We start from the raw sequence: 16,603 nt of genomic DNA on the forward strand, positions 1-16,603 counted from the left end.
GGCTGTAGATAGCAGCTTTTTTACCTCTTTTTTAAGAACACATTATGTATTGATTACCATCGGGAGATAAATATCATTTTAACCAGTATAACAAAAAGTGTATCTAAATCTGACCACCAACCCCAGCTTTAAAAGACAGCAGGATGAGGCCTTTTTGTTATAAATGTGACACATGTATAGGACAAAATCAGCAGAGATAACGTACTGGTTTGTTGAAAAGGGGCGCCACAATCAAAAGAGTTCCCGTGGGCTTAAAAAGTGACATATCACCCTTTTTTCATCAATATATATTGGTCTAAGAGGTCCCAAAACATGTCTTTAAAGTTTATTCTCAAAAAAACACTTTGAAATCAGATTTTGGCATGCCTGTAAACCCCTCTTCTTCAGTCCTCCTCAGAACACTCTGTTTTCTCTCTGACCACGCCCCCTCAGGAAGTGGATGTGCCTCGGCTGTCCAGCACTTTGATCTAATGTTTACATGTTGGCTGAATATACACGGCTGCTCAGAGATCACGTTACTTCAACCCTCTTAATCTGATCCAGAATCTGATCCTGACGGAGAGGCGCCTGCAGCAGGACCTTTCTGAAGGATTGGTCACAGATTTAGTGTTTCTTGTTGTTTTATTTATCAGTATGTCGAAGTGTGTCTTGGTACACAGCTACGAACATGTAGCTATTTGGCTATGCTAACTAGCGCTAGTCAGTATCCATGACAAATAAAAATCATCCACTAGATCTTCAAATCTGCAGACGTGGGGAGTAAAACCGACCTCTGCCAGAAAGGCAGCGGGACCTTTTCTGAAGGATTGGTCACAGATTTAGTGTTTCTTGTTGTTTTATTTGTCAGTATGTAGACGTGTGTCTTGGTACACAGCTGCAGCTACGATATGTAGCTATGCTAACTAGCGCTAGCACTTATCCATGATAAATAAAAATCATCCACTAGATCTTCAAATCTGCAGACGTGGGGAGTAAAACAGACCTTTGTGTTTATTAAGACAGTCTACAACTAGCATGCCTCCCTCCTAAGCTCCTTGTTAGCACACATTTGTGCAGGTAATGAAAAACGGAGGAGGGATTCAGTATTATTTTATACAGTCTATGGGCTGAACAAGCTCTGAGCTCTGACTCCGTGACAGACCGGATATTGTTGTTATGTAACAAAAACACAGAAGTCTGAAACGGCTCGTTTCACACACATTTACAGAAAGGTGGAGAAATCAAAACAGGGGCAGAATGGATTTTTTTCATTCTCGGGGGGTTTGTAGACATGCCAGGGAAACATATTTCAGGTAGAGAACCATTAAAAAGTCAATTTTGCATGATATGTCACCTTTAAATAAGTTGAAGCAGGTGCTACATTGCCAGATGAAAACAATAGTACATGTTACTGCCATCAGTTGGTTCGAGTAAATACAGACTGATGAAGTAAAACGACAGAGCACATCAGATCAGAGACAGATCGATTCATTGGTCGGCCATTTAATGGCATTTTGAAATAATCTCCCTGCGCTCACGAGGCCGATTTAAAAAGTAAACACTGCAGACACTGCAGGCGACATGTTTAATACATGACAGCAAATCAAGTCTGACATAATTACTGTCTTTATATTCTGTGTGGAATAAAGCAGTTTTGTTTTGCTTTAACGTTAGAATCAGTCATGTTCTTGGATCTATAGCCTAATTTAATGTACGTTTCTCTCACCCTGTCAGTATTCAATTTCCCATAACTACCTGCTAATCATACTTTATCCCGCTTATGACCCGGCTACTAATTTAAAATACAAACACCTTGGTAAAAACATTGATTAAAGATTATTTCATTGATCTAATATGATTTATCCTTCCATGGTGATGGATTCTTCTCTGTCTGTTGTGGTGGATTGAACATGAAACTGTCCTCATTCAGCTCTCCTTCTTCTCTGAGCTCTGTGGTTCACACACCTTTAAAAAGAAACTAATGTCACAACTTTGAACCCTGCTGCTATCATCACCACCACTCATGGTTTAACTTTCTTTGGAGAGATCGCTAACCTAAAGTTTCTCTCACCTGCTCCGCTCCTTCATCATATTGATGGACAGGATCCAATATGAAAATGTTCATGTTGTTTAGCCTGCAGATTTAGCATGCTAACCAAAACTAGCATTTTAGCCACATTGTTTTGATGCTAACGGAAGCTAACAGTTTTACCTCACCTTACGGTCTATGGTGTCAACAAGCAGAAGCTAAATGTGTCTGAACTCTTTTCTGTGGATTGATTTGACATGATGTGTGATCAGTTTGTCTCGGGTGTTGATCATGTTAGTGAAAGATAATAACCATTGTCAAGGGGTTTGGACCAATCAGAATCAAGCATCTTACACAGCAGGAAGATCAGTAAGAAGGCCAAGTAGTAATACAACTTATTAATGTTATGAAATTGTTGTTTTTTATCTAATGCAAATCAATGACAACGTGATACCGGCCATAGGTTGACCTTCTCTCAAACTATCAGCATCAGCAGTTGAAAAACTGATTTCAGTCAAACAGAGTTCAGATGTTTGTCTAAATAATGAACATCTGATGATGTCAGGTTTTTTCCAAACTTAACATGATAGATTAGAAAGATCCATGCAGCTTATGCTCATTAACTTCTTAGTAAGAAGAGATTTGAGAACAAGCTGAAGGTAGTCAAGGTGTTTGTAGCTAATCAGAACATCCAATGTAATGACAGCATGGGCTGAAATGTTCCCAGTCATGTTGCAGGTGAATAATCTTCGATATGCCTCAAGACGTCCGATCACGACCTCACAAGCAGCTCGTTCGCTTGTTCTTCCCCAAACGGGTGAGCGATCATTGTGAAGTATAATCAAGTGTTGTGTTCAGCCCCCTGCTCATGCTGATCTTGTGATAGGGGAAACACATTCCCTCCACTTTGCGTGCCAAATGTGTGTGTGTGTGTGTGTGTGTGTGTGTGTGTGTGTGTGTGTGTGTGTGTGTGTGTGTGTGTGTGTGTGTGTGTGTGTGTGTGTGTGTGTGTGTGTGTGTGTTGCACTAGAGAATCCTACATCCAAGAAACACAATAAATCACATTTTAGTGGGATCATGTGATAAATGGAGGAAGGGTTGTGAAGCATTTGGAGGTCTCTGCTGACTGCACTTGATGACACTGTGTGAGCTGTTTGTGGATTAAGAATGGGACTACTTGTGGGATATTGGGCCTTCGGATGAAATTTCAGAATGCACCTAAAATGCTCTCTAACCAGCTGAACTTAATTTGACCTTCTCTAAACTTTTGAATGCACATGTCCAACCAGTGTTCTGATCCATAAATCCACCACTAAATGTTCAGTCCTCTTCATCATGCTGTTCACATCCTGCCATCATGAGACCAAGACAACTCCTGACAATCCATCAACAACAGGACTGAGTCGTCATGTAGAGGGTCTTAACCCCGGATCCCAGAACCTGAATGACCTGAGGGCGGCCCTTCAAGAAGAGAGGAAACGCCTCAGAGTCGACTTGTGAACAGCACGAGACATTGTCGTCGTCGTGGAGCTGTAATTTATCCTCAAGGTCACGTGACAAGGTTTTGAGACATGTTGTGTTGTGGTTTACCCTCCACTGTTGTTAGATTTTGTTTCAATCAAATGTTTGAGATGAAGAAATCACCAATACATGCTTCTTTTGGAATACCCTGATTTCATGATATATCATCACTGGAGCATCAACTCTTTACATTAATTACAGCAGGAAGTCAAATAAACAGAACTGTCTGTGTAGTGTTATATATGTATGTTTATCTATCTATCTATCTATATCATATATATATCTATGGATGTAAATATATCTACATCTCTCTATATCTATAAAGATGGAGAGAGACAGACGGTTATATATATATATATATATTGTTGATGTGATTTTGTTTATGCTTTGGCAATATTGTTTGAACTTTCATGCCAATAAAGCTATTCGAATTTGACAAATAGTGAATACTAGATAGAAAGACAGACAGACGGATGGAAGAATAGATAGATAGATAGGTGGAAGAAGAGATAGACAGACTGACAGACTGACAGACAGGCAGAAGAATAGATAGATAGACAGACAGATGGAAGAATAGATAGACCGATAGATAGACAGACAGACAGACAGACAGACAGACCGATAGATAGATAGACAGACAGATGGAAGAATAGATAGATAGACAGACAGATGGAAGAATAGATAGACCGATAGATAGACCGATAGATAGACAGACAGACAGACAGACAGACCGATAGATAGATAGACAGACAGATGGAAGAATAGATAGATAGACAGACAGATGGAAGAATAGATAGATAGACAGACAGATGGAAGAATAGATAGACCGATAGATAGACCGATAGATAGACAGACAGACAGACAGACAGACGGAAGAATAGATAGATAGACAGACAGACCGATAGATAGATAGACAGACAGAAGAATAGATGGATGGATGGATAGACAGACAGACAGACAGACGAATAGATAGATGGATGGACAGACGGAAGAATAGATAGATGGATGGACAGACAGACAGACGAATAGATAGATGGATGGACAGACAGACAGACAGACGAATACATAGATGGATGGACAGACAGACAGACAGAAGAATAGATGGATGGACAGACAGACAGACAGACAGACGAATAGATAGATGGATGGACAGACAGACGAATACATAGATGGATGGACAGACAGACAGACAGAAGAATAGATGGATGATGGATAGACAGACAGACAGACGAATAGATAGACAGACAGATGGAAGAATAGATAGATAGACAGACAGAAGAATAGATGGATGGATGGACAGACAGACGAATAGATAGATGGATGGACAGACAGAAGAATAGATAGATGGATGGATGGATAGATAGATAGACAGACAGACAGAAGAATAGATAGATGGATGGACAGACAGAAGAATAGATAGATGGATGGATGGATGGATAGACAGACAGACAGAAGAATAGATAGATGGATGGACAGACAGACAGACAGACAGACAGACAGAAGAATAGATAGATGGATGGACAGACAGACAGACAGAAGAATAGATAGATGGATGGACAGACAGACAGACAGATAGACAGACAGAAGAATAGATAGATGGATGGACAGACAGACAGACAGATAGACAGACAGACGAATAGATAGATGGATGGACAGACAGAAGAATAGATAGATGGATGGACAGACAGACAGACAGACAGAAGAATAGATAGATGGATGGACAGACAGACAGACAGACAGAATAGATAGATGGATGGACAGATGGACAGAAGAATAGACGGACATACAGATGGAACAATAGATAGACATAGATGGAAGAGTAGATACGTAGATATAAAGACAGACAGAAGAACAGGCAGACAGACGAGCAGATAGGTAGATAGATACTTAAAAAAATGATACAGCTAAACAGCTCTGTTAGTTTAACATTGAATCTTATTATTTTGTAATTGTTTGTAATTTTGTGTTTTAATTCTTATTTAAGCTTTAGCAATGATTACATATGTTTTCCATGCTAACAGAGCCCTTTGAATTGAATTGAATTGAATAGATAGACAGATAGACAGATAGATAGATAGAAGAATAGAAGGACATACAGACAGAAAAATAGATAGAAAGACAGGTTTACTATCCTCATAGTTCAACATGATGAAATCAGTCCGTCTCATCTGAGAGACAGCAGGCCCCCCTACAGGACAGACATGTTTCCTACACGCTTCTTCTAGACAATCACAAAGTCTTCTTTATTGATTGTAACAAAAACATACAGAGTGTTTTGCATAATCAGCTTTGAAAAGTGAATCGCACAAAAATAATCAATGACATCAAGGATCCCTCTGATAGAAAACACAATAAAAAGGCACTTTTGGTATAAAACTGGGCACTGGAACAAACCTGTGCAATAAAAACTCAGGTATTTGGATGCCCAAACTAAAAGAACAAATATGAACAAACGCTGTGAAACAAAGCTAGGGCATGAGAAGACAAAGACCTGCACGTCTCCATATCAAAGACAAAGCTCCAACATTATTTCTTTCTAACGCAGCAAAGTAGACAGATCCATTTAAAGCTAAAGCTAAAGCTATCTTTTTTCAAGGTGCAAACAGCAGGAGGTAAGTGACCAGATCTTCACCGGACTTCAGCGTTCTAGTTGAACTCTCGGTCAGGGAGCACCAACGGGGCCACCAGAGTCCACAGGAAGAGGCCCAAGCCGATCCAGCTGGAGCAGATCTTCACCCACACAGCTGGCATGGTGCTCTTCATCACTTTGTAGTCAGCGTCAGGCCTGATGAGTCCAGAACAGAGTTAGAGAGAGAGCCCACAGAGACAATCAGACAGAGGCTAGGAGCAACAATAACAGATACGTACTTGTACCAGTTGGTGAGGGTCATCATGATGTACAGCGAGGCTAGGAAGAGGCTGAAGTGGAAGAAGGAGTAGCTGTAGGAGACGCCGTCCTCTTCGTTGTCCACAGCACGTCGGACCCCGTCCTCCCCAGACGCAGACTCGTAGCCGGCGGTCAGTCCCTGACCCTCCTCGGTCTGCATCAGTTTGTTCACCTGGGAGTTGTTGGAGGAGCGGATGCTGGAGCGGGGGAGAACATGAGAAGTTTACAAACAATGTTACAGTGCAGGACTCGACTGCTGACAGACTGTTCTAGATCAAGACCTACACCTTGAGCAACAAAAGCCCCTCAGCAGTTCCATTTCCAGACTAGATTTAGTTTTCTTTTCCTCTCAAGGACAGGCTTCACCGCAGTTTTGCTTTTAGAAATCTTTATCATGGTGTCTTTTTTTTAGCTAACTAAAGAGGTATAAATAGTAAGAGCTCAAGACATCTCACAGAGGAGCACACAGCTTGGTCAAAACAGTGTCTGGATGAAGTTTTCTGCTGCTTCTAGAAACTCTAGGCTGCCCGGTGCTCACTTTGTGCTCACCTGCCTCAAGTTAGGTACTGATATCTTGTAAGTCACACGCTGGCTGAAGTCGATCTTATTGCAGTGAAATGAAACTGGATCAACACCTTCTTCCTGGTATTGATGAACATGTTTCAAAAAAGCTGAAATAACTACACAATGTTTAAAAAGTCAAAATGAATTTGTGACATTTTTGTCTGCAAGACGACGAGCTAACAACTTTTTACTTTACTTTTTAAAATCAGATTCAGACCAACTATTTCTGAATCTTTCAGGACACAATTTATATTCCTCCGTTCATTTAAAAAAGAGAAAATCACTGTGACCGTCGCTAATGTTTTCTTCTTCTTTCACTATTTGATGCAGTTAGCATTCTTCTTCTCCTGTTGTTTAATGCGGTTTGCAAACAGCTTTAAGTCGCTCTATAGCCACCGTCTGGTGGGAAAACTGTAGTACAACCAGGCACCGGTAAAAACGATGCAAAATTGTACTTTCAAAATGAGAAAATATTCAAAGTGACTCTTCAATTTTTACAAAGAGAACGAATATTCGAATATCAATGCCCATCCCTATCCCTGACTTCCACCATCAACTGAATCCACATCTCCTCCCGTCATGGTGTCGTGCAGACGGGAAAAGATGCTTCTTGCAGTGAGCTGCATTTTGTGATGAGTACGATTTTTAAACGGTGGTCTGGAATCATTTTGTCAAACTCAAGGGGCCGAGGTTTAAAACACGGACAGGAACAGTAACACACCTGGCATAGAGAGTGCAGAACAAGAAGATGATCAATCCCACGATGCTCTGTGCGTCCCACCACTGGGTGTCTCCTGGAGCTGGAGTGGGATTAGGGATCCCTGGAGGAGGAGTTGGACCGCCCGGCTGGACCAGTCTCAGCAGGCTGGGGTTACACTGCTTGTCTGAGGTCAGAAACACAAACAGCTCTTACACCGCAGACAGTGGCGCATTTATCACAGCACATTTGACTAAGGCAGGAACGCTGGGATCCTGGGTTTAAGTTCTGAATGAAAAGGTTGAGAATAAAAGGCATGCTGTGACTCAGGTTCACGTGACTCACTGGGGTTGTTAGTCATGGCTGACCAGGTGAGGTACATGGTGTAGAGGGAGATGATGGAGGCCTGGAGCAGACCTGAGGTGGGCTGAGCCTCCTGTGGACACAAGAGGGGTCAGAGACAGAACCAGGAACACAATCCTCCTCTTATTACGTGGGAAGTATTCTTTATCTTAAAAAGCGGGTATCCAGAGTGTCATACATTACTCATTAGGCTGCTAAATATATCAATATATATTATTTATACAGAAACTGATCAGTCCTCTGAGGTCTCTATCTTACCTGAACTTTGGGCAGAATGGCTACGACAGACACAACGATGCAGAAGAGGAAGTTGAGGCTGATGTAGACCTTGTGCTCCGTGCAGTCGTCGGGCAGGGTGTAATACACGTAGAAGAGAACGACTGCAGTGAACGCCGCGGCGAAGCAGGTAATGGTGACGAAGAGCAGAGCTGAGAGAAAAGAGAGTTATCAGACACTGAACAGAGCTGGATCCAGATGGTGTGAAGGTCATCTGGCTTGATCAATTGATTCTATTACAGTGTGCACAAGTTAAAGACGGCGAAATCCTCCAACCACATTTGCACTTTCAACATTCCCACTTTATTTAACCTCTGATTCCTCTCTCTTTACATCTAGCCACGATTCATTCACTACATTATAACATCCGACGAAGGATTTCAATCAGTTTTGAGCTGAAGTTTGTAGAAGTGCTACAGCAAAGAAACAAGAGCTTCAGGCCTTGTATACGATGAACACAGAGAACCCTGAACCTAACGGCCAAATCCGTCACAGCTCCTGATCTGATAGGTTTCTATTCTAGTCAATGTGTTGCGTTCCGGCTGTGTCTCTGATCCAGCAGGTCGGAGCCCTCCGTCTAACACCCCCCCCCCCCCCCCCCCCCCCCTGCCGTTTACTCTGGCTGTATATAGCACCTTTTTTTTTTTACCTCTTTTTTAAGAACACATTATGTATTGATTACCATCAGGACATAAAGATCATTTTAACCAGTATAACAAAAAGTGGATCTAAATCGGACTACCAACCCCAGCTTTAATGTCGTTTACAGAATAACATTTTGGGATACCTGCAAACCAACACTTGGTGTTTCCTTCCTCGGCCTTCTCCAGCCAGGACTGGTTCCAGGAGTGGGTGAAGTCTATCAGCAGGATGAGCTGAATGAGGATGAAGACGAAGGAGCCCACCATGCCGAAGTAATACCACACTGAAAAACACAAAGAGGAGAGGGTTTAGGACGCTTGTCATGTAAGCTTTTTAAAAGCACCAGACACTGTTTGGAAGAGAGAGCACATCTCTCCTGTGTTAGCTTCTCTACACTGACGCCCCGTAAAACCTAGACTAGAATTTAAAATCCTTCTTCTGACCTACAAAGCTCTTAATGGTCAGACACCTTTGTATCTTAAAGAGCTCACAGTGCCCTATTACCCCTCTAGAACACTACACTCCCAACATGCAGGCCTGCTGGTTGTACTTTAAGTCTCTAAAAATAATATGGGAGGTAGAACCTTCAGTTATCAGGCATCTCTCCTTTGGAATCATCTACCAGTCAGGGTCCGGGAGGCAGACAGCCTCTTTACTTTTAAGAGTAGACTTCAAACTTTCCTTTTTGATAAAGCTTATAGTTAGAGCTGGATCAGGCTTGGACCAGCTCTTAGTTATTCTGCTATAGGCTTAGACTGCCATGGAACTGATACACTGGGATCCTATCTCTCTCCTCTGTCTGCATGTCACTTACTTTAACTCTTCCTGTCCCATTAAAGTGACTAACCATAGACCTTTCTGGAATCGCTGAGCTCCTTGTCTCATAGGTTCCTCTGGATCTCTGCTGTAGCGTTGATATGAATTTAAAAGAATGTCTAATAACTTTGGACTCTAATAATTGTAATAAACAGCTCTTGTAACCACACCAGTTTACTTTCCTTTTTACCTTGACATGTTTCAACTACAAGCTTCCTGCAGTCTTCCTCAGAAGAGTCATGAGGTGTTGTTGTGACTTGTCAGTCAGCTGATTGAAAGAGGTGCAGTCTGACAGTCTGTTTTACTCCATGTCTTGCCTCTCCTCTGACAGAGAAAACTTCATGCTGTGAAGGATGTGTGAATAAGCAACTTGGGAGATGCCAGGTTAGGCAATTTTTCTAGAAACTCCAAGCCAGTCTGCCCCTGAAAAGTCCCAGTGGTCCTGGCTTACACATGTCTCTCACAGCAGAGGATTTTCCCTGTGGGTGTCTCAGGAGAGGAATATAAACGTCATCACCCCCACATGCTCACGGTGAGTGTTCCTGAATATCACCTGCTACTTTTACACCCCGACTTGTTACAAAAGATAAACTGGGAGGCAGAAAAAGAAATGCCTGGCTAGAGTGAAGGTAATAAGTTTGTCTGTCTGCGTGCACACACACAGCCCACCAAAAACCTCCAGGTATTTTGTTTCATGCGTCATCGGGGCACAAACTGCAGTGAGGGGCTCATACCTGTAGTGAAGGTGCCATCTGGGATGAAGAAGGCTCCCACAGTTAACCCAACCAGCATCAGGAATTTGAAGAACCAGAAACTGAGAAGATAAAAACAATATAGTGAGAAAACACTTAGAATAACTTTACAGGTGCAGTTCTCTTGTTTTGCCACCAGGGGTCAGCATGCTGCCATTGTACAGTACTCTAGTACCGGGGCTGCTGTGTTACAGTACGAACCCATTTTGGATGGCAGCTCGGGGGTCCTTGCTGCTGCGCACTCGGATCATGATGATGGAGAAGAGGAAGAAGAAGCAGGCCATGGCGAAGCACATGCGGTACACTGATTTGTAGCCCACGATGATGTCACAGTTCACCTTGTTCTCCAGGCCAGGTATGGACGAACCGCCAACACAGAAGCCTGGGATCTGACGGTGGTCGAGCAAGACAAGGGGATAATGACAGTGATGAGGGGAGAGCAGACAGATGTTCACTTCTGCTGAGACTGAATAAGCAATGATTACAAAATAAAGACATGTTCCTATTCCAAGGTCTGATTGGACTTTTGGTTCTACTTCTAGTTGCACTGACTGCTGTGAGGGTAAAACCATAGTCTGTGTAAATAATGGACGCCAGGTTTTCCCGCGGTAAAAACTGAATCAATGAATCTCCTCCTCCTCTCCTCATCCATGTTGTCTTTCTGGTCCTCTGAAAACCTCTGACCTGTTGACTCCAGGCCTGGCTCCGCTCATCATGACTTTGGTTTGTTGTTGTAAATACAGTATTTCTCAGTTGCTAAAACACTAAACTCTATTGTCTGAACCAAATTCCTTAGCGGCCTGAACCCATGTATTGCATCAGTCACTCTTTTGGCAAAACCATCAGCACTTTTCACCTGTGAGACACAACTTCAAACACATCCCCACTCACTGAAACACATGTTGCTCTGTGATGCTCTTGTGTTGCATAATGGTAAGCACCGGTCAGAACAGGAGTCACAGCTTAAACACAACCACTCAAGACTGATTACACTTGTGACTAATGATGTGAGGAAACCAGTATAAGCCTGGATCTGGCACACCAGGGTTTTTTCCCCCGTTGCCTGGCCAGGGAGAATTTGGCCTGTGATGTGGATGAAGTCCTGTGGCCTGACCCAGCATGTAGACCTGATGCTGTGGCTGAATGATTGTAGATCCTGTAAGAACTTCAGTTTGATTTTGTGGATTACATTAATGCTCTTCTCATTTATATTTGTGTTCACTTTATGTTGACTGTATACAGGTGCTACATTCATTTAGCCTCCTGTGAACAATAAACATTATTTGCACAGCTTCATGTCCTGAGCATTGTGTTGATGTAGTGTGTAATGACTGCTCAGTATTGTTTTAATTTTGACTGACTTGGGTATGATCTGACAACATTGTTTGGTTTTGCAGGAAGAGTCAGAGGTTTGGTGAATGTAGTTTGAAAATTGGGTTTTGTGCTTATAGTGTTGAGAAAAGCGTAGTGGATGTAAAGAAATGTGTTTTAGCAATTGAGAAATGCTGTAACTGAAATACGATCTGGTGATAACACAGAGTGTTTTATTCTGAAAATTAACCGGATGTTTTCATTTTGTTTTGGTGCCTGACTTCCTGTCCCGCTCCATCTGCTCTGTTGAGATTGATGCGTCGTGCTCAGGCATCCGACAAAAATAGAAGTCTTGTGTATCTGATCCGGAGGACTCCAACCTGCCGGATCAGAGACGCAGCCGGAACGCAAGTGAGCTGATCCAGTGGAAGTTAACACATTGACTAGAATAGAAACTAGATCTGGTGCCGTGACGGATCAGAGACGGATCCAGTGGAGTTTGGCCCTAACAGTGGGTTGTGCTGTATTGCATTAACGTAAAGAATAAAGACCTGCTCAGATCTCAAAGACCTAGGTTGAGTGCTCATTTCAAATTAGAGCTGAGATTGTGCTCCCCTAATAAACACAGACTCTCAGCCTCAGCAGCCTCTCCAGCTGCTCCACGGTATTGCTGTTGCTGGGTGACAGCCTTATGAAACCAATTGGAGTTATTTTTTCTTGATTTATAAATGCCATGTGGGTTGAGAAAACTTAATGAGGCTAGGGCCTTATGCAGCAGCCGTGTGAGTGGATTGTTAAATGAGATCCACTCTGGTACCTTTTTAAGATGCTCCTCCATGCCGGGCAGGATCATGATGACAGACACCATGGTCCCGAGCAGCATCAGGAAGGAGAAGGCCAGCCGGCTCAAGGTGGAGCTGTACGATGACGGGCAGCATGACGACAGGAGGCAGGGGGCCGAGCCGCACAGACAGGACGCCTGGAGGGGAGAAGAAGAGAGGCCTTCGTTAGATTCATATTTATGAAAGTGAGGGGCAGAGTGAGGATCAGGGTGATGCATGCGTGGCTCATAGTGACAAAACACGACAAAGACCACAGTGTCTGCTGTCAGGGAAACCACCTCTCTGTGCCTTCTTCAGGAGCGGCAGAGAGGCGTGATGATTTAAAGTGGCAGTAATCAGACTCGTGATTAGAGCAGCCATCATCACAAATCTCTGCCTGTCTGTTTCTGATCCAGCCGTGTGAGCATGATCACAGAGGATTCCTGCATGATTCAGATGCACACTGCTGAGAGGTGTGTGTGTGTGTGTGTGTCTGTGTGTGCATGTGTGTGTGTGTGTGTGTGAAGCGCTGAGGCAGAGGCTGGAGCTGAGATCAGTCATCCTGCACTAAATATGCATCAGAGTACACGAGCCCTGGGTGTAAACAGCACAGCAGCTGTGACGAGATGAGTCCAGTCTCCATGCTTCAGAGCCACCCCGCTACCTTAGACAACAATGGCTCCTACTCACAACCTTCATCCCAACGAGTCCAGTCTCCATGCTTCAGAGCCAACACACTACCTTAGACAACAACAAATCCTACTCACAACCTTCATCCTGATGAGTCCAGATGAGAACTACACCCTTATTTTGGATGTTTTTATTTTGCATGTTTACAGTCTTATGCCTCTGTTACTCAGACTGCTTTTATTTTGAAAGGATGTCAAAGTGCTTTGCTGGAAGTTATATAAAGCAACTGGTGAGCCCTAAGTTATTTGCTTTTGGAAACATGATATACATTTATTTTCTATATCTGAACAATAGCCTTGTTCATTTTGCAATAATCTAATGTTTTTATTTTCCATTTCTAATTTGACTGATTTTTTTAAGGGTTTGTGCATTTTATTTAGTTGTTCTGACCACATTTATATTTATTTTAAAATGTTTTTATTGAGCTGGGTGAGTATTGAAAAATAAATCTATCTTAGTTTATGACTCTAAAGTAGTTATATTTTTTTTATTTTATAGCTAAAAAAATGTATATTATTATATTTTATAGCTCAAGTATTTTACATTCTATAATATGATATTATTCTAAGATTTTACAACTTAAATATTTTTACAATTCAAATTATATTATTTTTAGATTTTATAGGTAAAACATATTTTCATTTTATATTATATTATTTGTATATTTTAAAGCTGGATTTTTGTAAATTTTATGTTATATTACTTTTTATTTTGTCTAGCTAATATATTTTTTATATTTTGTAGCTCAAATATTTTTATATTTTATATCATATTATTGGTATATTTCAAAGCTAAAATATTTGGATATTTATATTATATTATTTTTATATTGAATAGCTATCAAATGTTTATAATTTATTATTTTAGTTTAGATTTTTTTTTGATTTTACAACTAAAATATTTTGATATTTCAAATAATATTATTTTTAGATTTTATATGTAAAATATCCTTTTATATTATATGATCGTATTTGTATATTTTAAAGCTAGATTTTTGTATATTTTATGTTGTATTAATTCTTATTTTGTATAGCTAATATATTTTTATATTTTATATCTAAAATATTTCATATTCAATTATATAGCTAAAATATTTTTACATTTTTATATTATATTATCTGTATATTTTAACGCTAAAACATTTGTATATTTTATATTGTGTAGCTAAAACATATTCATATTTTCTACTACATTGTTACTACTGAATTTGTTCTCACTCAAATATAATCTAACTAAGAGTAGCATTTTTTATGAATAATGTAGATTAATTTGAGTTTCTTGGCCAAGATTAAGGAATCAGAAACAATTTTAATAATTGTGAATAAATCAGAATGTACAAAAAAACATACAATAAGTAAATTCAACTGATTTTGTTTTTTAATTTAACGAATTTGTAAAAACTCAATAAATATATTTGAAATAAAAATAAATAAATACAAGAAATATAAAATAAAAACATCACACTGGTATGGGGTTCTTGTTTTGAACATTGTTATAGGTATGGGCTCAGGTCTCTCATTGGGTGCATGCTAAATTCAAAACATGTAAACATAAAAAATCCAATGAGGTGTTTTTAAATTCAATACATGTAAACATAAAAAATCCAATGTGGTGTTTTAGAAATGAAACAACTCGGACAAATTAATAACTGTATCAAAAATCTAAATGATATAAAGATATTCAGCTAAAGTGAAAGACGTCATCAATCAGAGCACATTGTTTATAGTGGGAGGTGACTGCCTGACTGAGTCCCCGACTTAAACCAGGAAATGGAGCCGTTTTGGAAAACAACTCGAAGAAACACCAGTTTTTTATATACATATATCATATTCTAATAAAATAATATTAATGTACAACTCACCTACAAGCTAATACATAGCCTGACTCAAACAGACAGCAGGTAGACGCTGTTTTACTTCCCTACTCAGGAATCTGGTTCTTCACTGTCAGTAAAACAACATTCTTATGGAAAGACATGTCGTGAAAACACAAACCGGTCTGACTGTGAGAGTAAACATGGTGACATTTTAACTCGAGGGAAAGTGATATTATACCAAGTTGAGATACTTTCAGAAAAATAATGTCCATAGAGGAGGAAGGGCGGTAGCTTGTTAAAACAGTGAATCTTACTTTTAGTACCTGTCACGGGTCACCTTGTTGTCTAAGCACGTGCCTAATTTAACCATTCATTAAAATGTTATGAGTCAGTATTTCATATTTCTTGTTGTTGTCTGAAGGAAACTGTAAAATGTCGGATTTCAGTCCAGGTTGCGTATGACGTCACCACAAGGTTTTGTTCTCATGGATTTAAAAGTGAACATTTGAGAATATCAAAAGTAAAAATAACTTCAGTTTCTACACTTCAAAGTCGTTGAAATGTGCCATCGTTGTTAAATTCACCGCTGTGTGTTGTTTTAAGAAAACAATAAAGTTCCTCTTGGCTTTAAAGACGCACAACACACGCGAGACAATTAGTACAAACGTGGAAGAAATACCTTTCAACCTTTATCAAACATGAACGATACAACGAGAAGAATGTACTCACACAACTGGCAAGGGAACTTATCGCCAAACAAGCTCCCATGACTGTTATATCCACAACTCCGATGAAAAGTCTCCGAAGCTGGAAAAGTTCAGGAAGAAACTAAGCCTAAATGGTGCAATCAAGCCAGTTAAACAATGAGAGACCGGAAATCTGACATCCCTTCAAAATAAAAAGCTTCACTTCATACAAACGTTCATAATTTGAACGATATGACCACTAATAGAATATGGTGTATTTCATTTGTGTGTTTTAATTAAAGGTTGGGGAAATCCATGTCATAAGAAGCATCCAGGTAGTAGTTGTTGCAAGATAATTGGTTTTAAATGATACTCCGAGTTTTATTTTGTAGGTAATATCACTCTACTTCCGATATTTTTTCGGATAACTTAGAAAAGTATTTCCTGTGTTTTCTCTTTATTGGGCTTTTCATGGAAAGCCATTTTAACATTAAAACGGAACCATTGGTTGTATATAGATTTTTAATATTAAAAAAAATGAAATAGAGGTATTTTAATATGCAATCTCTCATCAAAACTAATTATCTCATATCTATATATATATATTTAGATACCAAAACTGTAGGCTAATGAGTTATTAACAATATTCAAAATATTTAAAACTTTGATTCTCCTTATCCAAATCCTATTAAAGATGTTTTCAAATGTGAAAAAAGCATAAATGACAATTATGATATTTATTATTATTAAACA

At 40.1% G+C, this 16,603-nt stretch overlaps 1 protein-coding gene across 1 annotated transcript; it reads right to left on the minus strand.

Annotated features, from left to right (window-relative positions):
- Positions 1-5,745: 5,745 nt before the first annotated feature.
- Positions 5,746-16,025, minus strand: serinc2 (serine incorporator 2). Its single transcript, XM_034704995.1, has 10 exons — positions 15,894-16,025; positions 12,655-12,816; positions 10,728-10,915; positions 10,509-10,588; positions 9,104-9,241; positions 8,299-8,468; positions 8,023-8,113; positions 7,702-7,864; positions 6,398-6,613; positions 5,746-6,314 (listed from the first exon to the last, which is right to left on the minus strand). The coding sequence occupies exons 1-10, from the start codon at positions 15,930-15,932 to the stop codon at positions 6,176-6,178; spliced, it is 1,386 nt and encodes a 461-aa protein (XP_034560886.1). The 5' UTR covers positions 15,933-16,025; the 3' UTR covers positions 5,746-6,175.
- Between the last annotated feature and the right edge of the window lie 578 nt (positions 16,026-16,603).

Source organism: Notolabrus celidotus, chromosome 16, assembly GCF_009762535.1.
Source record: "Notolabrus celidotus isolate fNotCel1 chromosome 16, fNotCel1.pri, whole genome shotgun sequence".
NCBI classification, from domain to species: Eukaryota; Metazoa; Chordata; class Actinopteri; order Labriformes; family Labridae; genus Notolabrus; species Notolabrus celidotus.